This window comes from Pan troglodytes, chromosome 17 (assembly GCF_028858775.2).
Source record: "Pan troglodytes isolate AG18354 chromosome 17, NHGRI_mPanTro3-v2.0_pri, whole genome shotgun sequence".
NCBI classification, from domain to species: domain Eukaryota; kingdom Metazoa; phylum Chordata; class Mammalia; order Primates; family Hominidae; genus Pan; species Pan troglodytes.
The window spans coordinates 22552414-22580357 of NC_072415.2; the positions used below are offsets into that span (position 1 = coordinate 22552414).

General features: G+C 42.1%; 1 protein-coding gene across 14 annotated transcripts in view; it reads right to left on the reverse strand.

Moving 5' to 3' along the window:
• Positions 1-27944, reverse strand: part of PTPRM (protein tyrosine phosphatase receptor type M) — an 826360-nt gene that overhangs the window by 53079 nt on the left and 745337 nt on the right. For all 14 annotated transcript variants that reach the window (XM_512029.7, XM_009433655.5, XM_009433656.5 and 11 more), the window contains one exon: positions 9905-10002. In XM_512029.7, coding sequence (XP_512029.4) covers positions 9905-10002 — 98 coding nt within the window. The remainder of the gene's footprint in view (positions 1-9904; positions 10003-27944) is intronic.

Consider the following 27944-nt stretch of genomic DNA (forward strand, 5'->3'; position numbering starts at 1 on the left):
GCCTTTCTCAGCCTTTTCTTAATGGTCACCAAGATTGTTTCTCAATACCAATTAGAACACATGATTCACTACCTCAGTGCCTTCCATTAAAGTGAACAAACAAACACACACACTGCCCACTTGCTACCTCTCCTTCCTTCCTAGAAACACATTTCAAATCCTCATCAACAAGCCTGCAGTTAGCTTCCCGGCCTCAGAGTTCTTCCCTCATCAGCTGCATCAGGCAGGCCACTAGCTCTTTCTCCATCTTGCCATTTCCTCCCCTTCCTGTGCTTTCCCTTCCTTATGCTGCTGAAGTGGTTACTGTCTCACTCCTGCCATTTAAAATGCTTCCTCAGCAAAGACATGGAATCAACCCAGGTGTCCATCAGTGGTAGGCTGGATAAAGAAAATGTGGTATATATACATTTTCTACATAGCCATAAAAAACGAAATCGGGCCGGGTGTGGTGGCTCACACCTGTAATCCCAGCACTTTGGGAGGCCAAGGCAGGTGGATCACAAGGTCAGGAGTTCAAGACCAGCCTGGCCAAGATGGTGAAACCCCATCTCTATTAAAAATACAAAAAGTTAGCCAGGCGTAGTGGTGGGTGCCTGTAATCCCAGCTACTTGGGAGGCTGAGGCAGAGAATTGCTTGAACCCAGGAGGCGGAGGTTGCAGTGAGCCAAGATCGTGCCACTGCACTCCAGCCTGGGTGACAGAGTGAGACTCCATCTCAAAAAACAAAACAAACAAACAAACAAACAAAAAAAACCAAACCAAAAAAAAAAAAAAAGAAAAGAAAAGAAAAGAAAAAGAATGAAATCATGTCCTTTGGTACTACATGGGTACAGCGGGAGGCCATTATCCTAAGTGAATTAACTCAGAAACAAAACCAAATATCCTATGTTCTTACTTGTAAGTGGGAGCTAAACGTTGTGTATACACGGCACAAAGATGGGAATAAACACTGGGGAATATAAAAGGGAGGAGAGAGGAAGGAGGGCAAGGGTTTAAAAACTACCTACTGGGGACTATGTTCACTGTTTGGCTGATGGGATCATTAGAAGCCCTAACCTCAGCACCACTAAATATACCCATTTAACAAACCTGCCCATGTGCCCCCTAAATCTAAAATAAAGACAAAATAAAATCCTTCCTCCTACTAAGGTCCAGCTCTTTACCACGTGCTCCGAGAAGACCTAGATTGCCACAGGCAGAATGAGTCCCTTCGTTGGTACTATCACATTCTGAACATGTATCACAGTTCATTGTTGATATACGGTTCTCAATGACCACAGGTGATATTCTTTGAGGACAAGTGAATTATAACTATCTTTGGATTATTAGTGTCATAGATACAGTAAGTACAGCACTAAATGTTGGGTTAAATTGTGCTGAGAAGGGATTAAAAAGCCTATCTTTGGGCTAATTTGTGAACATGACAAATCGGGCTCTTTGGTTGAACTTTTTACAGAGGGGAACTGAGGTTTTCAGGCAGAGAAAACCTCCAGGTTCACCAGGGCAGCCAAGGAACCATCTTTCTTGGAGGAGCTGGTGTGGAGGAGTCTGTAGAAGGCCTTTCTCCTGCTGCTGATAGCTCAGTATTCGTTAGTGCCTCCTTTCTTGGCTGATGTGCTGGGGGTAGTGGCGTGAAGCCTGGCAGTGCCTGGATGGGAATCATCACAGGCCACACTGCCAATCTCCTCTTTGACTTCTAGTTTTGTGTTAAAGTTACAGCAATTCTAGTTTAGGAATTGCTGCTATTTCCAGCAGAAACAGATAATTCATGACCTACAGAATTGAAGGAATTCAAGGCAAGGTGCAAACTCCACCATCTCTGACAACAGAGAGGCCGTCCCTGTGGCCAGATTTAGGGAAAGGGTTCTTGACCAATTGCTTCTACTGGGCCTACCTGGAAGGACCCACAGACTGGTGGTTGTGCACAGGAATGGCTGAGAAGGTGAGTTTGCAGAAGTGGAAACAGGCACAACAGATGCTCAATTTATTCTGTAATCCTTACAGTAATCCCGTGACACAGGAGGGTATTAGTGCATCATTCCCTATGCTTAACAGATGAGGAATCTGGAGCTCAGAGATGTTGCAATGGGCATGGCAAGAGCCAAGGCCTTCTGATTCTCTGTCTGACTTACTATAAATGAGGAAGGGCTAAAACTTATACTAAAGGACAGAATATGGCAAGTGACATACAGAGAGGATGCTGATGAGGGAGATAAAATAGCCAGTTGAATAATCAGGTCGGGTTTCCTTCTTAGAAAGGGTGGAATTTTCAATTAGTATTAAAAGAAGGGCCCTGGTTAAGCAGGCATAAGGAGGAAGGCAAGGAGGTGTTGTCCCTGCAATGTCCCAGACAAAAGCCATTAGTCACGTGTGGCCATTTCAATTTAAATTAATACAAATGAAATAAACCTCAGAAGTCAATCTCTCAGTCACAATAACCACACTGAAAATACTCAGTAGACCCCTGCGACTAGAGGCTCTGCAGGGACTGTGTAGACCTAGAGCATTCCAAACTGGCAGGGGTTTTCCTGGAGAGCTCCACTGTGCATGGGCCAGACAGCACCAAAAGCACAAGGAATGCAGTGCTGGGCGTGTGTGGCAAATGGCAAATACTTTGTCTGCCTGGCACTTCAAACACTTGTAAGAGAATGCTGGGAAATAAGCTTGCCGTAGACTAGAGCCACACTGTGAAGGCACAGAATAGAGGGATCTTGAGGTTTGGGCTTTGTTCTGGATTCGAGAGGAATCACTGAAGGATTCTGAACAGATGAGTGGTGTGTCAGGAGCCAATGTTTATAAAAATTAATGCAGCACTGACAACATGGAATGGATAGAAGATGGTGTTGTCTAAAAGACCACCAGGATGGCTGGACAGTAGAAAGGAGAGCTTTATGGGGGTTATCGGTTTGCAAGCTGGGAAGAGTCTCCAGCATGGACTGAAGGTGCTCTCTCTTCAGAAAGAAGGACAGGTTGGCTTTTATGCCTCACCAGGTCTGTATCACACAACAGAGTCATACATATCAGCAGGTTTGGGGGGAAAGCTATACATATTTATAAGGTGAGCTGAGCACATGTGCAATAGGTAAACATACATGTACCATACATCCCATGTTCACTTTGGGGTGGGGTTTTTACCATGAAAAGAAAATGGCATTTGGCTCTTTACATCAAAAGGTCAGCTATGGGACACAAAGACAGTCTGTATGCAGCCTCTATGAGCTGCCGAAATGGGCTCAAGGTCTACAGCTGCTTATCAGGAAAGAGTGTTTTCAAGGCTGGTCCTCTGTCCAATCAGAGTTGCAGTGGTCTGGGTTGTGACTCAGAGCTATAGCTCCTCTTGGTAGGGAGTTTGGCCATAGGAACTTAGAGGATTTGCCCCGACAGGCCCTGAACCTTCAACCTGTAGGTAACTCTGTTTCCTTCACCTTTCTGTCTTAGTTGATAATGGGGCATCCATTTTGGCCTCTGAGACCACAACAGCACAAGGTGACCACTGTGGATGCTGGGGTGACCAGTGTGAACACCAGGGTGACCAGTGGGGACGCTGCTACTGGGACTGATATGAAAGACTGTGAATTCCCAAGCTGCACTGGAGGCACCTTGAAAACAGGAGGCAGGTGTGCTGTTCACACGGTGTTTTTATGGCTTGACATTGGATTGGGCTGAGTACAAAATGAAGTTTGTTTTCAAGCCTGAATGATAAGAAGAGGTACTGGGGACCAGGAGTCTGAAGATGAATGGACAAGCTTAGTTTCTAAGGTGCTTGGTTTGTGCCAGTTGTGGGACACAGAGGTAGAGATGGCCAATGAGCAGTTAAATGCCCAGGGGTAACATGCAGGAGGGAGGTAAGGCTTATGTCAGCTTCATCCTATGATAGGTGAAAGGATGACAGTAGATCAAGATGAGGAGTGTTTGCTGAATGAGCATAAATTATTCAAAGGCTAAGACTGTAATTACACAGGTCACAAAAGATCAATCTTAAATATCAGTTTATGAAAAAGGACCTATGAAAGTAACAGTGAGCGCTCAAGACGGAAAACTGTCAGCAATGTCTATAAAAACAATTTCCCTCTTCCCTTTCTTATGAGTTTGATGTCTTGGAACAACTCAAGAGATTTTGTAGTAAAAGCAATTACTAATATTTTTATTCTTATAATTAACCAGTATTTCCACACTTTTTATAAAAGGGCAACCTTGCCTCTCTCTTGCTTCCTCATTGATCCTGGGTCTGGTGGATGTTGCAGAAAAGAAGATGTTTTTTTCTTGGCTGTGAGAGGGGCACCTGGAATCTTAATATACCTTCCTTGTATGTGAATTAGAAAGTTGTTAGTTCTGACGTCTAGTGCTCATCGTAAACTTTTCCTTTCATGACTCTTTTAGTGACAAGTACTGTGAGAGGAATTTTAGGGCGGGCTCCTTGGGTGGAAAATATCCAAGAATCCATGTAGGTGGTTTCTTCCCATCCCCTACTGTGATAGAGGTCCACAGCTCTGGTCCCCACTTCTCTCAGCTCCAAAACATTTTATCTTCTGTTATCAGGACTATTCAGAGTGACTCAACAATAATTTTCCTAAATGACTGTGAGACCTCATTTGGATTTTTAATAAACAGTCACATTCTAATGAGGTCTTCATAAAACTGACTAAATATGTTTAGAAATAATTAGCTTAAATTACCGGTGCAAAAAGTCTCCTTTGGGAGTCCTGCAGATTTGGTTATAAGACTTCTGGCAGATGGAACAGCTCAATACCACAACAGAGTTTTTGAATCTCCACACAAACGGTGTAAATGGGAATGCCTGGGAAACAGGCGACTGGATTAAGAAACTAAATGTCCCTCAGGTGGGTTCATTAAAGAGGGAAAATAATCACAACACGTTCCAGCGCCATTTCAATGCCAGGTGTGCAGCCGGTGGCAGGTGCCAGGAAAACCGACAAGGGTCTCTTCCCAGAACACGTGAGCTAAAAGGGGAGGCATGGTGGTGACAAGGAAGTCTTAGATAATGACAGGTCCTGGCAGATGTACCGGGGACCCCGCTGGAGGGAAGTGCAGCATCTGTGTCTTCTGCACCAGGTGCTGCGACAGGAAAGGTCTCCTGGCGGCTCCAACACCAGCAATTAGGGCCGCCTAATGCAGAGCGCTTCAGGGCAAAATGGGGGGAAACAGGTCCCCAGCTCTGCCTTAATGAATCGGCAGCAAGTCTGTGTAAACAAACACGCATCCGCCTAGCTCATGCTTAATGCATGAAGGACGCACTATGTGCGGTACACATGTTAAGTAGGTAGCTATTGCCCTTAAAAACCATGTCATTTTGATTTCTTGGGTGGTTTGTTGTTGTTGTTTTTAAGCTAAAAATGGAGGAGCTATCTGTAAACAAATGTGCAGGATTAACAACGGGAAACAGCCTGGAACAAGGAGAGTGCTTTTCCCATGAGGGAACATGACCTCTTGTCAAAACCCCCAAATCATGCCAGACATTTCAAGGACAGATGCCATAATTTCATTACTAAAGTCAGGCCCATCCAAGGGGCTGATGGCAACGAGGTGGGGCCTCTTCAGAGCCTACCCGTGTCCCCACAAACCTGGTAAGGATTTGGAAGAAATTTTTTTTTTTTAATAACCTTACCAGACCTAAAATGGTTGAGTTACTTTAAATCTACGGACTTAGATTTATGGGTAAACCAGAAACCTAGTTACCACCACCCACTTCAGCCACACCTTATTGGAAACAAAATTTCCATGGTTATTTGTCAGAAGGAATAGTTGCTGTCATAAAAATCACCAGTGACTACCCTGGATGTGACGGGTCCAGGTGCCTGATGGAAGGAACAGCGACCACCACTGCACAGCATTTTCATTCCTTTTCTAAACCCAGGTCGCTCTGAATGAAACCTGGCTCCCTGCAAATAGTGCCATGTCTCAGACACAGTGGGCTTTAGTGTGTAATTATTATTTTTTGCTGCAGTAATTTTACAGCACAATTTTCTTTTGACTTTTCAACCAAAGACTATGCTGTCCTCATCTTTCCTTAAAGTAAAAGGCTGTATCATACAAAATCAGCTTAACCTTTTAAGCCACTGAGTCCAGACACAGTGGTGCCCTTTGGAATTCCAATTAAGCAAAAAATACATGTACCTTTATTTTTAAAAATCCAGTAATAGTTGTTATTTAGCAATTATCTACTTTTCAAAATAATTTACTGAGGACTCTTCCTGTAAGCGAGCTCCAGTGCAAATATTGAACGTGTGCATGGGTGCACAACTTTCTGGGAGTGCTGGGATTGTGAAAGGAAGGCACCCGAGAGTGGGCTCCAGGTACCTCTTTCTCCCCATCACATGTGGGTGGTCAGCAAGGATGTGTGAAGTAAATGAAGGAGTCAGATGGGACTATACCTCTCAGGGGAAGAAACACAAGCACATGAAAGCAGATGAAATGTTTAGGCTACATGAGGTGGCTCTGGTGTGCTCCGTGACACTATGGCGAGGTACTCTCTTTGTTCACCTTGCTGGGCATTTGCTCAGGGCCCTGGGCCTGGAGGGAGAGGCTGCTGAGCAAGGCCATCTCTTCCCTTCAAGGAACTTGCTTTCCAGTGGAATTGGCCTTTTTTTTTTCAATAGTCATTAATGTTTTCATAGTAAAAGTAGGTAGATTTGGTGTGCGTAACAAAAAGGGTCTTTTTCTTCAGTCTTAGGTTTGTTGGTGGAAACCTACGGTTACACTAATAGCTGTATTATTGAGTCCTCGGAATGGGCAGGAACTTCTCTAACCTCCTGACATGTGGAAACTCACTGAATCTTTACGAGAACCCCATTAAGCAGGCTGTTATGGACTGAATATTTGTGTACCCCCAAAACTCAAATGGTGAAGCCCTAACCCCCAAGTGTGACTGTATTTGGAGATAGGCCTCCAAGGAGATAATGATGGTTAAATGAGGTCATTAAGGTGGGGCCCTCACCCAATAGGATTCGTGTCCTTGTAAGAAGAGACACCACAGAGCGTGTGCTCTCTCTGACACGTGAGGTTGCCGCAAGAAGGTGGCCACATGAAAGCCAGGAGGAGGGCCCGCACCAGAAGCGGAATCCTGCCAGACCCAGATTGGGACTTTCCAGCCTCCAGAACAGGAAGATAGTACATGTCTGTTGTGTAAGCCTCCCGGCTTGTGGCATTTGGTTATGGCAGCCCAACCAGGTGGACACACAGTACTGCTAGTTTCCTCTTTCCAGAGAAAGGTCTGTGGAAGGAGAGGCCCAGCACCCTCTTCTAGGCCGGGCTGGTGGTCCTCCCTGCCTCAGCAGCCTCCTCGCCAGCTCACCTGCACTCCCATGCTGGCTCCCGGCAGAGACATCATTGAAAGAAAGAAATGGTTTCTATACTTTTAGTACATAAAATATTGCTCTAGAAGTGTTTAAACTTTGCATAATAGCCCCATAGTACCTCCCCCCTTGTCTGGTCAGTTATTATATCCTTTGTAATACAGATAATTTTACGTAAATCTTACTATCATACATTTTCCTATCCTATTCCTTAATATGTTGGGCTTTTGGTGTCTTACATCTGGCCTGCTTGGACCTACTGGTCTATTCATCTCTTTCTATCTATGTGTGGCACCTATCATTTTACCTTTTACTGTAGTCTTGTCTGGTTTTGATATTGAGGTTATACTAACCTCTTAAAATGAAATGGGGGAACAAGTTTTCTTTTCTGTTCTCTTAGAATAATTTTTATAAAATGTATATAATTTATGTATTTTTATATATTTATAAAATGTTATATATTTTTAACATTTACAACATTTGAATTATCTGTTCCTTGAATATTTAGTACCTATAAATACACTGGTACATTTCCATGCGTCAATTTTTAACCAGAATTCGAGTTTAAGATAATTATTATCTACTCAGAATTTCTGTTTCTTTTTGAGTCAGTTTTGGAAAGTCATATTTTTCTAGAAAATTACCTAATTCATCAAATATATTGTTATTCATATTATTCTATTGCAGTACAAAAAAAATCTGCTATTGGCTATATGTGGTTTTTCTCTATTTATTTCTGATCTGTTGCCAGAGGTCCATGTTATTAACCTTTTCACAAAACCAGCTTTTTATTTTGTTGAACTTTATTATTGCTTCTGTGCTGTTTAGTTAATAAATTTCTATTCATGTTTATTATTTCCTTTTTTCTTTCTTTGGTTTTGCTCTGTTCTTCATCTGTCTTCTTGAATTAGATGCTTAGTTGGTATTTCTTCTTTTCTAATAACAACATTTAAAAACATGTATTTCCTTCTCTGGTACCATGTTATTTGCATCTGACAACTTTAACACTATCATGATACTTTATGATTCACAGTTCTAATTATTTTCTGATTTTATTAGGTGTTTACTTTGACCCTGGAGTTGGCCGAAGTGCTTTACCCCCACAGATCCTACCTAAGTGAAAATGGTGTAACTTCCTTGCCAATTCCCTGGGCTGGCTGGTGCTCCTCTCCCTTCTCCCTCCTCCCTCTCCCTATCTCCACTTCCCCAGTTTGCCCTTTCTCTGACGGTCTACTCTTTGTGGGTTTTGGTTCTGTGTGGCAGTCAACATCTAAATTCTTAGCATTGTACGTGTCCACATTATTTCCTGCCCTCAGTGGGCTTTAAAACCCGGGATCCAAGATCACAAAGACTGGTGCTGCCCACCCTCCCCCAACACTCACACAGAACCCCCTGCCCAGCCTCCTAAGGGTGCATGCAAGCGCTACACTCCCTAGGATCTCTAGTCCTCACTTTATTTCTGGTCTGTAGTAGCTGTCTTTATTAAGGGCTAAGCTAAACATTTAAAATATATATATTTGCATATGCATGTGATATACATATAAACATATTAAAATACATATTTATATTTTTATCTAGAATTTCTAGATGTCTGTAGGGGGATTTTCAGGTTAATGTGCCATTTTTGCTAGAGATATATATATATATATATATATATATATACACACACACACACACACACATATATATATCTCCTACTTATATTGTGTGTATGTATATATATATATCCTACTTACTGAATATTCTCATTATGAGAGAATTGTGATGTCTTTCTTCTTCCTGGTTTGTGCCTCCTGAAACCTGAGAATCTTAAGAGACAACCCCTTTATGGCTCCTGTCTCACTGTTTCAATTCTAGGATAACCTCTAGGCTGCCTTTGCTGAGGGCAAATCTCATGATGCCAACTTCTCTTCAGTTAGCACAACCACGGAATTCAACCTACTGTAAAAAAGGCAACTGCACGCTGTGTGTTTGCTCATTTTAAAATTTCACTTTGGAAATAATCCTATAGCATACTACTACTGAGATTACAACTATGTAAAAGTTTCCTGGTTAAATAAAAGCACTGCTCATAAACAGTTACTACGGAGAAGGTAGTACAAGACCTTCAGAAAGATGATGCTTTCCATTCCACAGGTTTGGAAACTGAGACACAGGAAAGGCCAATTTAAGCAAGAGAAGATGCTGGAATTCTAATCTAAGGATTGAATCTAGAGCTGCACACTGTTTTTAGAGCCAATTTTCTTGAGTTTGGGAATGTAGTCATGTCTAATGCAGCACCCATTGAGTTTTGACACTCAACAATCAGCATTCATGCTTAGAGGTATTTTTGTGCTCTCAATATAGCCCGATAACAACTGCTTTTAAATCTTGAGTGCCTTTCCTGTCTGTTGCTATCGCAACAAATGAAAGCAATTCAGGCTATGTTTACTGATAATTTATAAGCAAGTGCAGCAAGCAATAGGAGGAGCTGGAGTAGTTAATGTTTTGGGGAGTACACATAATAGTTCAAAAGCTTGCCTCATGCCTTACTTTCTGTTACCAACTAAGCAAGGAACAAAATGGCCATTTGCAGCAGATGGTCCACTCACCCTTCCCACTTCCACAAGATTGGTCACCATGATGATACTTGCAGTGTTTTCGTGCCACACCATCCTCCAGAAGTCATAGATGGTTTCCTGCATTGGCCCTGCAGCAAAACACAACAGAAACTTTTTGTTTTTGTTGTAAGTTTCAACTGGAAAATTTCCGGGGCTTACGAATACATCTATTAATACCCACATGCAGTTCCCTCACTTGTACAGATGGACACAGGTCTCTAGTGTCAATGCAAAAAGATACTCTTTCTAAAACTGCACCTATAGAAATATCAAATTTGTCATTTGTCGCTGAATTTTCTCGTGTCATCAAACATCTGCATTTGAGCTCTTTTTACCCTTCTTAAACTACTACCGTGAAAGAAAGTTATTTCTCCATCATTTAGCTATTTATCTCCATAGTACTCAAGAGTGAAATTTTAAAAAATAGATAACATTACTCTTTCTGCTAACAATTAGCAGATATCTCAGGGAAGTGGTATATAGAATGAAATGAGCCTCTATAGGAAAAATGGCCTCTTCTTGTTTCTAACATTTTTCTTATTCTGTGCTATCTGTCAAATTAATCCATTTTTTTTTCTGCTTGACTTTCTAAAGTAAGAGAGAGAAGTTAAGAGTTTTAAGCAGTTGCACTTCCTCTCACTGAACATAAAGATTCCTGGCAGAACATGAATAGCCATCTACTTCCTTAGCTCTTGGGATCTGAGCATTAAAAAGCTCTTTCCTATGGCTGGAAAAATATATATTACAAAAGGCCAGTGCTACAGAGAGAATCAGGTAAAGAAAGTTGGAATTTAAAATTTCTTTTAATCCAGATTTAAAAAAAACCCAAACTCGACTTTGTGTCCACGCATACTTGAGGGTATAAATGTAAGCGTAGAAATCTTTATAAGACGTGTAGAAAGGCAAGAAAATGAGAGAAATGCAACTTCAAAGGCTTGGAGAGTCACATGATATATGTGAAATCATAAAAATGTTCAGGCACATCCAGGACCAGAACCCAATTGTACTAGGTATCTTGACATTTCAGATTGCCGGAGCTGGAGCTCAAATATTTGAATTTGAGATTTGCTTCTGCCTTTTAACCGGCTGTGTGATTAGGGGCAAGTTCCTTAGCCTCTATGAGTTTCAATGTCTTCTTTCTTTATATACTGATCACAGTAACACCTCTCAAAGTTATTTTGAGGATTCTTGGAATTAATGTATATTCAGGCATTTTATAAACAACAAAGCAATAGAAAGAAAACAAGATGCATTTAACGATGTTTATTAATAGCTGTCCTTTTGCAGCAGCCTGGACACTGAACAATAGTGACACACCCAAGGGGCCCTTCAGTCACTCCCCATCCCTCTTGACCAATTAGCAATCGGTTCTTGTGTACTGTTTCTTCTCCTTCCTCCCTGTCCAGGCCTCCTTCCTTTCTCTCCACAACACAAATTCCTATCATTTCTCCCTTGCTGCTTCTGACTACACTGTTACCCTCCCCATAAAAGCTGACTTGCTCTCCTGATGTCTCTGCATCTAATCCCTTTGGGGAAGGGACCATGCACTCTGCCTCCCACAAAGCTCCACCAGCCATTTTGGCCACGTCTCTTGGCATGTGCGTGCCATTCTCCTGATGTAGAGGCTGAAGATTTCAGTGACTTTAATCTAAGGTTACAGAGGGGACAAGTAAACATCGGGTTCCATCAATCACTACAGTTCTGGCTTGCAGAGAGGTACATTCATTGTGTACTTAACAGCTTGTTACTTATTCACGAGGGGAAAAAGAAGCAGTGAGTCCTTCTTTGCGCAAACAGCCCAATGTGACCCCTGAATCAAAGCGGGGGGGGGGGGGGGGCTTCACTAGGTACACAGGGCTGTGCCACCTACTCAGAAACTTCCAGAAATAGTTCTGATGACAATGGCTCTAGTGGATGAAATCAGAGGTCGCAGCATCATGGACAGCTTGTGCCTGCAGGAAGAGCAAAGCCACTTCCCTTGTCAGGGCCCAACAGGGGTCTTCTCACAGACACTCTAGGCTAGGGGCCCCATTCTGCCTCCAGCATATTCCTCACTCACCCCTTCTTGCCAGCCGACATTCTGGGATTGCTCGGTGTAAGACCCCTCCCGGAGGGGAACTCAGCCTTCTTCGTTTGCTGCTGTTTTCTTAGTGCCCTAGGAAATGCCTGGCACACAGCAGGAACCCAGTGAATCAATGAATGGATGGTAAGTCTGTATGCATGTGTGTAAACCATATTATTACGGCAGTGTTATGTTAAACCCATACTAGGTACTAAGTCAAATTAAGACATGATGTTTCTATGATTCCCTTTCTCAACTTACATTTCTAAGATTATCTGGAGAAGCTTGAAAACACAGCACCTTTCCTCCTTTTCAATTCATGGAAAGGTGACATCTTCTGCAAGGATTTCTTCAGAAGGAGCATAATTATCACTGTCCTCACAGCACAGCCTTGGAGCTCTGGAATTAAACCACTGCTCCCAAGCACTATAGAGATCACTCCTCTCAGTTTCCCCACCCAAGGCTCTGCTTCCAGCTTAGCTCAGTCCATCACCCTAGGTAACCACAGTACAATCCTAGCTTCCCAGTGACTGTTCTCTGCGGGAGGCAATGGTTCTCAACTCTAGCTGCTTATTAAAATTACTGTGCAGATTTTTAAAAATTCTCAGGTCCCAACCCAAGAGACTCTGACTGAACTGGGTTGGGGTGGAGGTTGGGTCTGGGTGTGTTTTCAGATCTCTCCTGATCTATAGCATCAAGGACATCGGCTTCGTCTTCCAGTATAACCATCAGGTGCTCTCCTATGGAGTTGTAACTGTGAAACACCAAAGATTTGTTTGTTCTGAATCTCCTGACTAGTCTAACCTTGCCTGCAAGCTCTGTGAATCATGGAGTCCTGTTTTGCTCGGATGTAGAAGGAACTCCATTCATAACATGTCATCTAGGAACATGACCATGCCACCTCACCTCTGCGGCTGGGCATCAGTTAAGATGGCCTGGGTTTTTACATGTTGACATAATGAAATTCGCATTGTCTTTAAAATAAAGGGTGTTTATAAGCACTAGCAGCTCACTTGGCTGATAATATACACTTAGTTTTTGTGATTTTCTTATCCATTGACCTACGCTAAAAAAAGATTAGGATACAAAAATAAACTAGGTGAAATTCTTTTCATTGCTAAAATTAGATATGTGGATCCAGAAGAACAAAAAGAATTCGGTGTTAAAATCTAAAAATGAAATTGAACACAAAGATTATTCTAAATAGATCCCAGAAAGAAAAAAAAGTGCAGGCAGAGACATCTCCCTGCAGTGCAGCTGGCCTCGCTTTCTCCTGTCTCCGCTCTCCTGCAGGCGTGGGGCGCTGTGCAGCCAACACTTGGCGGCCGTTCCTTCTGCCACACGCGTGGCTCCCTCCCTGGCCTGGTCACTGTGGTGGCTCAACAGTAAAATTGCTCAGGGGTGGGCACTGGTGATTCGTGGCTGATGATTCCAGGCATTTTTTCCAAATGTTCATTCAAATCCTGTTTTTTTGTGGGGTTTTTTTTTTTTTTTTTGAGGGTAGAAAATAGGGAAGGTGCCCAAATAAGGTTTTTAATGCAGAATGTATCAATCCTGTTTTTCTTGTCTCTTCCACATATTTCAAATCATTTCCCAAGATCTCAAGTATTACTCAGCTACCTGTCTCCTGGCAAAATCAGAACGTACCCTCCAGGCCAGGGGAGGGGTGGACTTTACTGTCACCAAGAGCTACTCCATTTGGATTCAGCAGCTCCTGGCGGGGTCTGAGTGACCACGACCATCATGAGCCAACATCACAAGTCCAAAGATGTGAGCCTGGTACACAGGGAGGCTCCTCTTAGCACCCATGCCCTTGAAGGACCTGAAGACAGGGGGAACAGCATGGGAGGTCAGTAAGCCTTTGCCTTTGACCTCTGACTCCCAAGGTCACTGTGGATTGCTCACAGAGTGGACAAACAAACAAACTCCCAAGATTTTTCAGAGCAAGGAGCTCTGAAAAGCCTCCCTCTCTCAAGGTGTGAACAGATGTGTTTGCAAGACAGGGCATTTGATTTCCGCAGTTTCTGGCTGCGGGGGAGCCACTGCAATTGCTGTGGTGGTGCGTTTACAGATGTTTGCACAATAGGCAACACGGTTAATCTCAGCAGTTGTCCCCCTGTGGGAAATTTGAAAGGTAACATCTAGAAATTTCTATAATATCAGGCCAGTAATACATTCCGTCTCCTCCAGCTGGCAGGCACACAGAGACCTCTACTGAGAAGGAAAGGTGCAGGGGGCCATTCCTGCCACCACCAAGCCCCAAAGGGAAAAAAAAGGGGGTGGAAAGTGTTTTTTTTTTCAATAAAAAACATTAACCATTAACAAGCAATGAAAAGCATTAATGAAAGACATTCAAGGATGGGCCTTATTGTATAAGATGAGTTCTCTAGTTCGTGGGAAGTGAGAGATATCAAAAATCATCGTTTCAACAATGTATAATATTCAGGTGATGGGTGCCCTAGAAGCCCACACTTCACCACTAAGCAATATATCCAGGTAACACCACTGCACTTGTACCCCTACATCTATAAAAATGATCATTTTCAAACCTTGATGACTTGTACCCCTGCTTTTCACATTTGAATTTCTATACACTATGTTTTCTACATTAACTAGAGCTGCTGAGAAGTCAAGGTCCCTTAAGCTCACAGTGGCATTTTCGAGTTTTTTGAAGTAAAGAAAGATAATATAAGTACAAATTGGCATTCCGTCATAAACAGAATAATGCCTAATGTCCCTTAAACACTTACTATTTCCCAGGTCCTGTTTGAAGTAGTTTACATGACTATTGCATTAAATTTAGAAAACACCATCCTATGAAATAGGTCCTATTGCTCACCCCCATTTTACTGATGGAGACTGAGGCACTGGGAAGTCAAACAAGCTGTCTAAGGTCACACAGCTAGTGAGCTATAGGGCTGAGTTTTGAACCAGAAGTCTGACTGCATTACATCATGCCGCCTCATTTGAACATCGGAAGCAACTCAGAAGGGCTCTACCAGACAGGTGTGTACCACACAGTCCTCACAATCCCGGCAAGAAGAAAACAGGAGAGAACCCATATTAACCACACTGAAAAACCACCTCTTTAAAGGTGTTTTTTTTTTTTTTTAAGCATTACAATTTTAATGTAATGACATAGAACCTTGTATCTTTCTAGGTTTTCATTTTTTTTTACTTTTTTCCATATATATATATATATTTAATTATACTTTAAGTTCTAGGGTACATGATCTCAGGTCACTTCCCTCCTTTAACTACTCCAAGGGCCTCCCACTGATACGGAATCAAATTCAGCTTCACAAGCACAGCCAGCCCCCAAGCGTCTGTGCTTACCCGGTAGGACTACTTCAAGAGCACAGCACACCCTGTTTCCTCCACTCCATTTCTGTCCCCCTCCAAACCCCAGCCACCATGACAACTCACCTATTTACCAAGTGGATGAATACAACACCCCAAACCCACATGGGGCCTCCCCTGAATCCGTTCCCTACCCCTCAGCCAGGGCTCATCTATGAAGACTGTAAACCCCACATGTCATTTTCCTGCATAAATCCTCCCACGGCTTTCCGCTGCTCTCAGAGTAAGCCCTAAATTCTTTAATAAGGCAAATGCGGTCCCACACAGCCTGTGCCTGGACTGTGTCAGGGCACCTGCCCCTCCCTGACCATCTATCTCCCTCACACTCCTTCCCAGCGTCCTCCCGCAAGACCCCCCTCTGCTGATGCGTCACTTAAAGCCTGCACATCTCCTTGCTGGTTTCAGCTGAGCAGTCCAAATGTCACTTCCTCAGGCCACTTTTCCAAGACCCAAGTGGAGGCTCCCTGTTTCTTCATGATGTTTAAAGTGAGTTGTGCTGCCAGTGTGTTTTCCATGCACATTTTCCTAACGTGGCCTCATGCCTAACTTGCTTTGTTCGTTTATACCACTGTCCCGGCCCCAGTGGGTATGAGTGGCCACCCCTGCGTGCAGCAGTTAAGCACTCAGCCTAGTGTTAAATGCCAGGCATTCTGTGAGGTATAGTAGAGATGTAAAAGTGAGTAATACATACATGGTCTCCACCATCCAGAAGCTTGAAATTTTCTAAGGTAGAGATAAGATAAGAATAGCCCACACTCTCATGTAAAGTACAGTAAGGCAAACATCCTGAGACACTTAAACCTCAACTGATGTAATTCCAGCTACTCAGAGGCAGAGATGGGAGGATTGCTTGAGCCCAGGAGTTTGAGACCAGTCTGTGCAACATACCTGTCTCAAAAAATGTAAAAAAACCTCCTCAAACTGAGCTATGCATACCCTTGGAGATACATAAAGACGATCTAAGGCATATATGAGTAGTTTTTCAAGTATTAATTTCCAGATACTTAATATCTATAAGGACTCTGCCAAAACTTATTCCCTAGGCAGGAGTCTCCAGCCTCCATATGCAATAGTCTTTCTTTTCTTTCCACTTCTTTTCTCTTTTCTTTTCTTCCTTTTTAAAATGTATTATTATATACATTTTTTTGATGATTGCTCTGTTGCCAGGCTGGAGTGCAGTGGCGTGATCTTGGCTCACTGCAACCTCCATCTCCTGGGTTCAAGCAATTCTCCTGGCTCAGCCTTCTGAGTAGCTGAGACTACAGGCACGCACCACCACGCCCAGCTAATTTTTGTATAATTTTTGTATTTTTAGCAGAGATGGGGTTTCACCAATGTCTCGATCTCCTGACCTCATGATCTGCCCGCCTCAGCCTCCCAAAGTGCTGAAATTACAGGTGTGACCCTACCTTTCCCTTTCCCTTCCCCTCTCTTCCTCCTTCTCTCCTCCTCCTCCTTCTCCTTCTTTTTCCTCCTCCTCCTTTTCCTCCTCCTCCTCTCCCTCCCCCTCCTCCTCCTCCTCTCTTCTTTTCTCTCTCTCTGTCTGTCTCTGTCTGTCTCTCTTTCTTTCTTTTTTTTGAGACAGAGTCTAGCTCTGTCGCCCAGGCTGGAGTGCAGTGGTATGATCACGGCTCACTGTAGCCTTGACCTCCTTGATTCAAGCGATCCTCCCACCTCAGCCTCCTGAGTAGCTTGGACCACAGGCACTATGCCCAGCTAATTTTTGTACTTTTGGTAGAGATAGGGTCTCACTATGTTGCCCGGGCTGGTTTGTAACTCCTAGATTCAAGCAATCTGCCTGCCTCATCGTCTCAAAGTGCTGGGATTGCAGGGATGAGCCACTGTGTCCAGCCTCACAATAGTCTTTCATACACTTGAAAAACCACCTATCTCAAATATGACCATGGGGCACTGCCCAGGTGTAAAAACCTACAGGTTTGGGCTGGAATACTGGCTCCAGAAACTCACTTCCCTGTCTGAAACAATTCTGTGAGGAGTAAAACTTAGCATTTTGGCTTATGTTCAGATGTTCTGGACTCAGAACCCTTGAAGCAGTAGAGGTTGGTAATATTTATTACTATTTATTATTTATTTTTTATGAGACAGAGTCTCTCTCTGTCACCCAGGCTGGAGTGCGGTGGCGCGATCATGGGTCACTGTAATCTCTGGCTTCTGGGTTCAAGTGATTCTCCTGGCTCAGCCTCCAGAGTAGCTGAGACTACAGGCGTGCGCTACCACGCCCAGCTAGCTTTTGTGTTTATAGTAGAGATGGGGTTTTGCTGTGTTGGCCAGGCTGGTCTCCAACTCCTGACCTGAAATGATCTGCCCGCCTCAGCTTCCCAAAGTGCTGGGATTACAGGTGTGAGCTGCCACACCTGGCCATATTTACTCTTTTAAATTGAACCAGAATGCTTTCGAGGAGAGCCAAATTTTCTTGGATGAAACCCGTAAGTGAAAGTTTCATGAGTTTTCTTTCAGGTTTGGTATGCTTGAATCTGTAAGGCAGTTAAAAAACACCACATATCATAAAATATTTATCTTAATTACACCAATCCTCATTTTATCTTAGAAAGTATTTCATATTGTCTATCTCTTATTAACAAATACACTTACATAAACATGTGATGAAAGTTTTCGATATCAAACTCAAATGTTTAGAGCAGGTGCATAATTTCTTCAAACTTCTTTTGGGGATACACAAGAAGAAAAGTCTGAAGGCCAGGGTCGGTAACTGATATATGAGGATGCCTGTGGCAGTCAAAGGCAGGAAGAGCTTAGGTCTGACTGGCGACGCAGTAGCAGGACTAGCATTGTTGAAGTCAGGTACCTGCCATAGGTCTCAAAGGACAGGGTGTGACTCTGAAGGAGGGGAGAGGGGAGGGAGGGTGGGGATAGCAGGTCCTCCAGCAGGAGCCACTTGTTGCCACTTGGGAGGGAAGGAGACTCCCATGGGGCCCTCTTGTAGGAAATGTAAAATTCTGATTAGATTTGCAAGTTCAGATTTTAGGAGTGGAAGACAACCATGACAGATACTAAAAAACATGACTAAGGAAAGTTACGGTTTTAGAATCAAAGCTCGGGAAAAATCAGAGAAAGAAAACAGAGGAAGAAGTGTTTGATTGTTGGAACGAACTCTACGGGGGGCACCTGTACTGCAAGGAGGTTTGATCAGGTATGGGCTCAGCCTTAGGTGTGACCAGCCATCAGCAGCTGAGGATGAAGTGGGAACAGGAGGAGCAAGGTACGGTGGGCTGAGAGAAATGGTAAACTGAGCCCAGCTATCCAAAGCCAAGTCCAAAGGCTCCCACTGAGCTCTCCTGCATGTTCTGGACAGATGCCAGTGTCCAGAGCAGAAGGGTCTACTCTTTCCATTGAACAAAACAACTCCTAAGAAACAGGAATATGTTGAATGTGAACAGTAAAGAACAGTGAACAAAAAGATGGTCCGTATTGATTAATGAGAGGCAAAGTTTAAACATATTTTATAATTTTACAATTATTATGGCAAGAACAGCTCCCTGGGCATCCAAATGGCTGGTGGAGATCTGCAGCAGAAATGTCCAGGTGGTGATGGGTCGGGAATCCAACAGACAGCAGCAATGTGGCTGCTGGTGATGGCTCAGCACAGGGAGAGCCTGGGGGCAGGAAGGTCAGAGCCTATAGGGCAGGGGGCAGGCCCTAAGCCGGCCTCGTGTGGCTGGCAGGGCCAGCGTGGGCTCCAAAGCTCCCCAGTGTGGCAATGAGGCTCAGGTGGGCTCAGGAACCAGGGGATTGGTGGATAGGCTGACCTCTTGATTCAGACCAGGGAGGACTGGGGCTGTACTAGGAAGACAGTGTTAAAACCAATGGGGACTCTTGCCATCCCTAAAGCTCTGTCAGCAATAAGAGAACCAAGGCTTCTAGGCTGGAATAAGGGGAACCCAGGACAAGGGTGTTGGACAAATAAATAGGTACAACTAGATGGCTCCCTGCCAGGCAGGTGCTGGATGCTGCTCTTTATATGCACGATCTCATTCATTCCCCAACACAGCGGTGTGAGGCACCTACTCCAGCCCAAGAAACAGGCTTAGGAGATGAAGTGCCTTTGTTACAGCAGCACTGCCAGTATGTGGCAAAGCTGGAATTCCAATTCAGGTCAGCCCAGCAACACTATTCTGACTGCAGAATGAACTGAACTGCCCGAGACCAGGGCCCGTTTGAGCGCATCACCAGAATGTTTGTTTCTAGCGTGGTTCTGGGACCTGAAGGAGTGAGTGTGTGGTGGGTGGGGGTACACACTGAATGGCAGAAGTGCGAAGGGAAAGGGGAGGGATGTTAAGGCAAAGCAGCTGCAGGAAACCTGGGCTCTCTCTTTTGGGCACTGGCAGCCAGTTCCCTCCATCAGCAATGAAGATGGCTGAAGGTGGGACTTAACCACAGAAGACAATGAGCCTGAGAGGCATTCATTTTAAAGCTCTTGCTACAGGAATAAAAGTGGTCCTAAATTTTTGATCCATGATTGCTCCTGTTGCTGTTGGTGATAATCTATAATAAGGGTTACGAAGTCAGTTACTCAACATTTAGAGAACTAGTTGTCCCTTCAGTGGTTTTCTAAGTTTTTATTATAAAGCTTTATGTGATTTTTCAATATGATGCTTCCATAACACTTAAGTCTATAATTTTACATTGAGTAGCTTTTCATTTTTACAGTGGTGAGATGTAAATGGTAAAATATGCCACCATGCTTTACAAACTGCATCTGCCTCATGTGTCACAGAAGTGGTAACAGTGACACAGAATATACTTGGCTTCAGCATTAATAATCCTTAACATCACTTATTTGATAGTTGCATTTGTTCTCCTTTGAGGTTACTTATGTTAAAATCATGCAATTTTCATGAATAATTTTTTGTTTCAGCTGCAGAAAAGGAAAAGCAAAGTTGAGATGGGTGGGTACAAGGGACATGATTTGCTCATTATCCCGAATTGCTAAGAATATCCCAAGAAAATTACCATTTAAAGGAAACAATAGAAATCAACTCATGAATTACAAGCAAACACACTGAGAATTGTTCTACGATGGGGAAAACTCGGCAATACTTTAACCTAAAATCAAAAATATAACTGGCCTGTTAAAATCGCATTTTCTAAGGACAACTCTCACATGAAAAACTCTTTATGCCTAGAATTACAGGGTTAGAAGTGTTCACTGGTCCACTGGAATTTCAATTTGGTGACAGTAAAAGAAGACAAAAGCTATAATAAAATATACCTTTTTAGAAGTAGTGTTGAAAGTGATGACTTAAGTAATAAATGTTAAAGAATGTTTTGTTAATAAATTACAGTGATGCCACACAATGACACATCTCTTCTTCTCAACTGGAGTAGGGTTTCCTGTGACAAGAGTCTTTTCCCCTCACCTGGCCCTCTCTGGTTGGTGGGTACTTGCTGTTTGCCCAATTTCTTCTAAATTGCCTTGCAGGTGTGTACTCTTCTTATACCTAAAATCAGGCATATACTTTCTGCTGTATCCACGATTAGCCTTTTCTCCAGAGCACACAACCCACATGTTGATGCTTACATTTCACTCATTCCATTCCCCAAAATTCTCATTTCAGACTGAAGTAAGAAAGTGTGACAATATAAACCATGTGACTATTTGTGGCTTTCTCTACATAATTAGTTTCATGGAATGTTTGTTTCTGGGTGTATTTCTAAAACATACGAAATCCTGATTGGACACCAAAAGGCTATGTCAAATTTCATTAAGAGAAAATTGGCATAAACCAAACATTAACGGACAGGTTTTAAATAAACACTAAAATAGCCTGGGAAACCTCTGTCTATAATATGCTATACAACCCTTCAACCATCATCTCTTTTCTCTTTTCTGGTTAATAATCTTTTCTTTTAATCATTCATTCAATTAAAATGATTATGAAATGTTTAAAAACAAAAAGGACAAATAATTACATAGTAGATATTATTTAGTATGTCTTTATAATAAAGATAAATTTAATCAATAGCCATTTTCTTCCTAAGAAATATAAGGAACTTACCATGTTAAAGCCCCTCTCTAAAACACCCCTGTGTAATTCTTATCTCAGGAACTGCTTTCAATGAAGCCTGTTAGGAAGGAACTTGTCTGGTCTTTGGAATTAAGCTGTTTTCACTCACATGTCATCTGACTTTAAGTGTGCACCAGGGAAGCCTTCAGAACACCAAGACGTGGAGCTGGCGCTGCTATCAAGGCTGCTCAATTTCAGCAAGACTTCAAAAACAGAAGGAAAATATGCTTTTCCAGCTTAGGATGCAGCTGTTGTCTTTCCAACCTATGTTTGTCTACAGTTTAACAGTGAACAATGATGGCACTCTTTGTACTCTGGAGGGAGTACAGGATGTTGGTGCACACTTAAGTGGCTCCCTTTGATACATCCTTCTGGAAGGAAGCATTAACAGGTGTAGGATGTATCAGCTTTCATGAAAACTATACGAGTATACGTTATACTAGGGTTAAAACCTGAACTGCTTCTCTGCTATTGAGAGATATGTCTTTTGGAACATACAAAATGATAATAACAATAAGTAGCTAATATCTATTGAGAGGTTACTTGCAGAGCTGCTATCTGAGCCTAGGCTGTGCAATTCTAGAGTGTAGGCTTTCATTAACCATTCTGCCTATCTTCTTTTAGTGGGGAGCGGACAGTCCTGGCCTAGTTACTGACATAAAACATGGTTGTATATGGAAGAAATTTTAAGACCAAGTTGAAGAGATCTGATTGTGACTATGTTGCATAAAGCAAAGAGATATCTATGGGTAAAACCAATAATGGGGTGGTTTGTAGCCTAGCATGACTTGCTGTTAGAATTGAAATGTTCCAAAGCATTTCTAGAAACTCCATCTACCGAAAGAAACCATTATTTGCATTTCATTCTTTTTGGGCGATATTCAGTCCTCTTCTAGAATCGGACCTCCCTAGCAGTTACGTAAACTATTTCAGGTTGCAGTGGTACCACTGTGAAAAGGAATGCAAAGGTTTCTATTATTCTTGACACAGAAAGCAGGTCGAGAAAGGCAGACCCATCAGATTTGAGTGATGGGATATGGATTAGGGCACCAAAGAGGATCTCTAATATAGAAAAGAATAAAATGGGGGTAGGTAGTGTGTGGCAACAATATGCTATACAATGCAGAGATAGAGACACTGCTTCCAGAGGGACCTTCAGTCCCTGATCCCTGGGACAGACCGAATGGCGGCATGCATGGGGAGCTGAAAAGAGGCGCAGGAGAAAGTGCTGTGGCCTCGGAAGGAAGGAGCATGACAGATGTCCACAGCACAGAAGCATCCTGCTGGCGGAGGTACAGAGCATTCATCAGTGTCGGTCTCCAAAGAGAACGCTCAGAAACTGAGCTTGGGTACTTGCACATGCTGTAAAGAGGGGAACAGAGAGAAGGCAATCAAGGACAAAAAAAAAAAAACAAAAAACAAATGGCAGCCTTCAGAATGGAGAGGTTTGGTGACCCAAAGGATCTGGCTGCCTTCTGTCAAGGAAGTAAAGTGAAGGGAACAGCCTATATTCATATGCTTCAGGGGCTACTGCCAGAGAAATAAAAGCTTTCATTAGTCTCTATCTTCCTTAATTAAGCTCTTCTCAGTACACAAGTGGAATCCTCTTTTATTTAAGAAAAAAGAGAATAAATCTAATAAATGAATGAAATACAGATAAATTGGCTCCCTAGACATAGCTCAGTGCAGACAGTCTCAAATTTTCCATGGCAGTGAAGGGTGTTGCATGAGGAAATTTCCAGCAGCTTCCTTTTGAGTGAGAAGGCAAGAAAAAAAGTCACTGGTTATAGCTAGAAACTTCCTAAACTGTTTGCTGCCTTGAAAAACTGGTCCTAAACTGTGCCCATGGGTGAAAAAGAAACCTGGTACCCAGATTTCTGGAAAAGTGGTTCTAGGGCTACACTTGGTCTTATTTTTTCTTCTGTAAAATGGGGTAGGGGTGGAGAAGAGAAATGGCTTAAAGAAGTTCCTAGGCTGGGTGCAGTGTCTCATGCCTGTAATCCCAGCAATTTGGGAGGCTGAGGTAGGAGGATTGCTTGAGGCCAGGAGTTTGAGACCAGCCTGAGCAACATAGCAAAACCCTGTCTCTATAAAAAATAAAATAAAAAATTAGCCAGGTGTGGTTGCTTATCCCTGTAGTTCTAGCTACTCAGGAGGCTGAGGCAGGAGGATCCCTTGAGCCCAGGAGTTGGAGGCTACAGCGAGCTATGATTATGCTACTACACTCCTGCCTGGGTGACAGAGTGAGACCATGTCTCTTGAAAAAAATCTAAATAATTAAAAATCAAAATGAAGTCCCCAAATCTGTGGGTGCATTAAAATCACAAATTAGTAAGAGTTGGGTATCATTTATTTATACCTCCACACTGGGTAATTCTGAAGTCACTGGTATATTCCGGATCGTGTGCTGATCCTGGCAAGTGATAGGTGCACAGAAACCTTTGTTCAATCTTGAATGAACCAGGCTGTAAAGGAGTAGCTTTGCTTTGCAAGGACTCATGTTGCCGGAGGCACGGGGAAGCCAACACTTTAGAAAGTACATGGGTATTAGTTTCAGCTCTCTCCTTTTAAAGGGCTGAACCTGAGAGAAAGATGTAACCTCACAGTTTTTCTTCCTGTTGAATAAAAGGCCCTATGGGGGAACAGGTCTGTCTTAACATATGAGGTTTCTCCTAGGTTGAACTTTGCACACACTCTATTAAAATATGAACGTTAGTCCATGCAGTTTACAAATACTTTTGCATATATGACTCACTTGAAACTTATGTGGATGAAGGTCACTTAAATATAGTTCTGCTTTAAGTGCCAACTGTTACAATAACAAAACAAGGAAACTGGACTGTGAGCTTCTTAAAGTTTCTATCACCTCTAAAAGATTCTACAAATTTTCTACTTCAAATGAGGAACCCCTCTAAATACTCTTGAAGGTTTAAAAAGCATTTGTTTTAAGACACCTTAAATCTGAGTGCTTGCTTAACAACAGGACATCATTTATTTTCAAATTATTCTGTATTAATTTTGGTTCTCTTATTAGAGGGCCACATTTTCCTTATGGCATCTATAACAACATAGGTGGATGTTACCTAACGTGCTCTATTTTTTACTTCATCTTTTAATTTTAACTCTTTCTTTAAATGTTCTCATTGCTAATGAGCAAGTTTATTTAGAGCACAGGGATGAGAAATGTCTATGAAAGTGACCATTTGGCTAATTGGCCACTATCTTTTGAAATTAATCTAGTGAAGAGAAATTATTGTTTCAAAGGAAGTTTCTGGATAAGCTGCTAATTGCAATTGTTCATTCTCTCTTGTAAAACCACAGATGGTTGGTAAAATGCAGGCAGGGTCTGTATAAACTTGGCCCTGGGTAGCTGGAATACTTATGACAGTGACTATTATGGAGTCACTGTTTGCCTGTATATAAACCACATTTTCTCAAAGCGTCCCAATTTAAATTTGGAAACCAGAGAATACTCCACTTCACTAGGTAATACTTTTAAATTAGTCTCAAATAGGACATAACAAATGAATCCAAAACATAACCTACAACTCACTGACAATGCAGGAACAACTTTGCCAGGAAGCACAGTGCTAGCTAACACAGAATTTGCACTTGAAGTGCAAGCTGCACTGGTTCTTGGAAGAATAAAAACAAAAGTTGTTTACTGAAGGCTGAGCTTTTGATTTAAAAAAAAGTTCTTTCAATTCTACTGAGAAATAATTTCAAGTGTTCATCTCCATCTGGAGGCCAGAATGCAAGAGGAAAAAGCTGCTTCACAGAGTGTGCAGAAGTTACACTGACGCTCTGAGAACCCTCCACTACCGGAATGGCTTGCCCAGGAAAGTGAGTGCAGCATTCAAAGCACTATTATTTATTGCTTCAGAGGCCTGAAGGGGAATTTTGAGCTGGGAAAATATAAACCATATTTATCTTTTTGAAAAATCCTTATTAAAACTATACCAGAAGTATGTGGAATAAAGGTAGAAGAAAAACAAACTGACAGCAAAAAGAATGAAGTCACTACAACAAAGTTTCAACTGTTGTGCAGTGTTTGAGGCTCTGTAAATATTTCCACTATAAACCTTCACTCCCCACATTTTTATTATTTTCACATAAAAGTTTGTTCCTAGCTGAAAGTGTCTGGAGAGAACTTTTTAGGCTTCTCTTTTTCAAATTATGGACAAATTATAACTACAGACAAAACTGATTATATGTATGGGGACAGGGGTTACACAAACAGGGTCAGGGTAGAGCCAAGCAAAGTTAGTTTAACAAGATGCACTGTCTCTAAATACAGGATTTGATTTACTGACATATGTAAAGAAAGTGTTTCTAAGAATACAAGCTGACCAGCCTTTAACTTGAAACAGAAATAGTCAGAGATGTTGCAGATAATGCCACCAAAATCTGCCCCAGGATTTTGGCTTTGCCGGGCCAACATGAGCCATCCTTTCTACCTGGCTGAGATATTCTACTGTCTGAGTGGTGCGTGGCACACGGTAAGTCCCAATCCATTCATTTACTCATTCACTCATTCATTCTTGTGTTCTTACTGAGCTTATGTTTTATGCCAACTCACTACAAGACAGGTGGTGCATACTTATTGAATCATGAATAAACTCTGCGACCCCTTCTTCAGATGCCCTGGTCATGATGAAGTGATCTTCTGCCAAGGCATCTTCCTCTTCACACAGAATGCCCCTGCCTGACCTTGGCAGTTCTGTCTGATGGGTGGTTACAGTTTTCATTGTAAATGACTATCTGGCATCTGGTTCTCCATATCAGTTCCTGTGGTCTTTGCCAATGTGACCTGGCATCCTCAAAGATGACACTGGATCCTCTGAGCATAAAAGGAAGACAGTGATGGCGGTGATAAGGTCAATGGCATGTGGTGGGGCCTATCTGGATGGCCAGTTCTCCACAGATCACAATCTCTATGAATTGTTCCAAGGCTTCTTAACTATGCACAGTTTAAGTTTGTTCACATGTGAGAAATGAAAAGTTCATGTCACTAGCTATTTAGGGGTTTACATAAGACTACTTACATTTTGAAATGTGAACATATGCAATTAGTAAGACCTACTCTGCTTTGCCTGAGTATATTTTCAAGGTCAGCAAAAAAGGACATTATTTTGTAAATGGGCAACTTAGTAGGTATTAAAAAGAAAAGGCCCCTTTGCTGGGGCCTATGTCCAAAATGCTATTTCTTAGGTTATATTCCAGGATTTTTATAGTTTGAGGTTTCACATTTAATTCTTTAATTCATCTTGAGTTGATTTTTGTATATGGTATAAGGAAGGGGTCCAGTTTCAATCTTCTGCATATGGCTAGCTAGTTATCCCAGCAACATTTATTATTCAATAATAATAATAATAATAATAATGGGGAGTCCTTTCCCCATTGCTTGTTTTTGTCAACTTTGTCAAAGGTCAGATGGTTGTAGGTGTATGGCACTATTTCTGGGCTCTCTATTCTGTTCTGTTGGTCTATGTGTGTGCTTTTGTACCAGTATCATGCTGTTTTGGTTACTGTAGCCATGTAGTATAGTTTCAAGTCACATAAAGTGATGCCTCCAGCTTTGTTCTTTTTGCTTAGCATTGCCTTGGCTATTTGGGCTCTTCTATGGTACTATATGAATTTTAAAATAGTTTTTTCTAATTCTGTGAAGAATGTCATTGGTAGTTTGATAGGAATAGCATTGAATCTGTAAATTGCTTTGAGCAGTAGGCCAATTTAAACAATATTGCTTCTTCCTATCCATGAACATGGAATATTTTTTCACTGTTTGTATCATCCCTGATTTCTTTGGGCAGTGTTTTGTAGTTCTCGTTGTAGATTACACCTCCTCAGATGTCAAAAGCAATTAAAACAAATACAAAAACTGACAAATCAGACCTAATTAAAGAGCTTCTGCACAACAACAAAAACTATCCAGAGAATAAACAGACAAACCTACAAAACGGGAGAAAATATTTTCAAACTATGCATCCAACAAAGGTCTAATATCCAGAGTCTATAAGGAACTTAAACAAATTAACAAGCAAAAGCCAAATAATGCCATTAAAAATTTGGCAAAAAACAGGAACAGATACACTTGAAAAGGTACCATGCGGCCAGCAAGTATATGAAAAAATGCTCAACTCACCAATTGTTAGATAAATGCAGATTAAAACCACAATGAGATACCATCTCACACCAATTAGAATGGCTATTAATAAAAAGAAAAAAATAACAGATGCTGGAGAGGTTGTGGAGAAGATGGAATGCTTATAGAGTGCTGGTGAGAATGTAAATTAGTTCAGCCATTGTGGAAAGCAGTGTGGGAAATTTCTCAAAGAACTTACAACAGAAGTACCACTTGACCCAGCAATCCCATTATTGGCTGTACATCCAAAGAAAAATAAATCATTCTATATGATTCATGCGTGATTCAGATACATACATACATGTGTTCATCACAGCAGTATTCACACTGGCAAAGACATGGAATCAACCAAAATGCCCATGAACAGTAGACTGGATAAAGAAAATGTAGTACAAATATACCATGGAATATATGCAG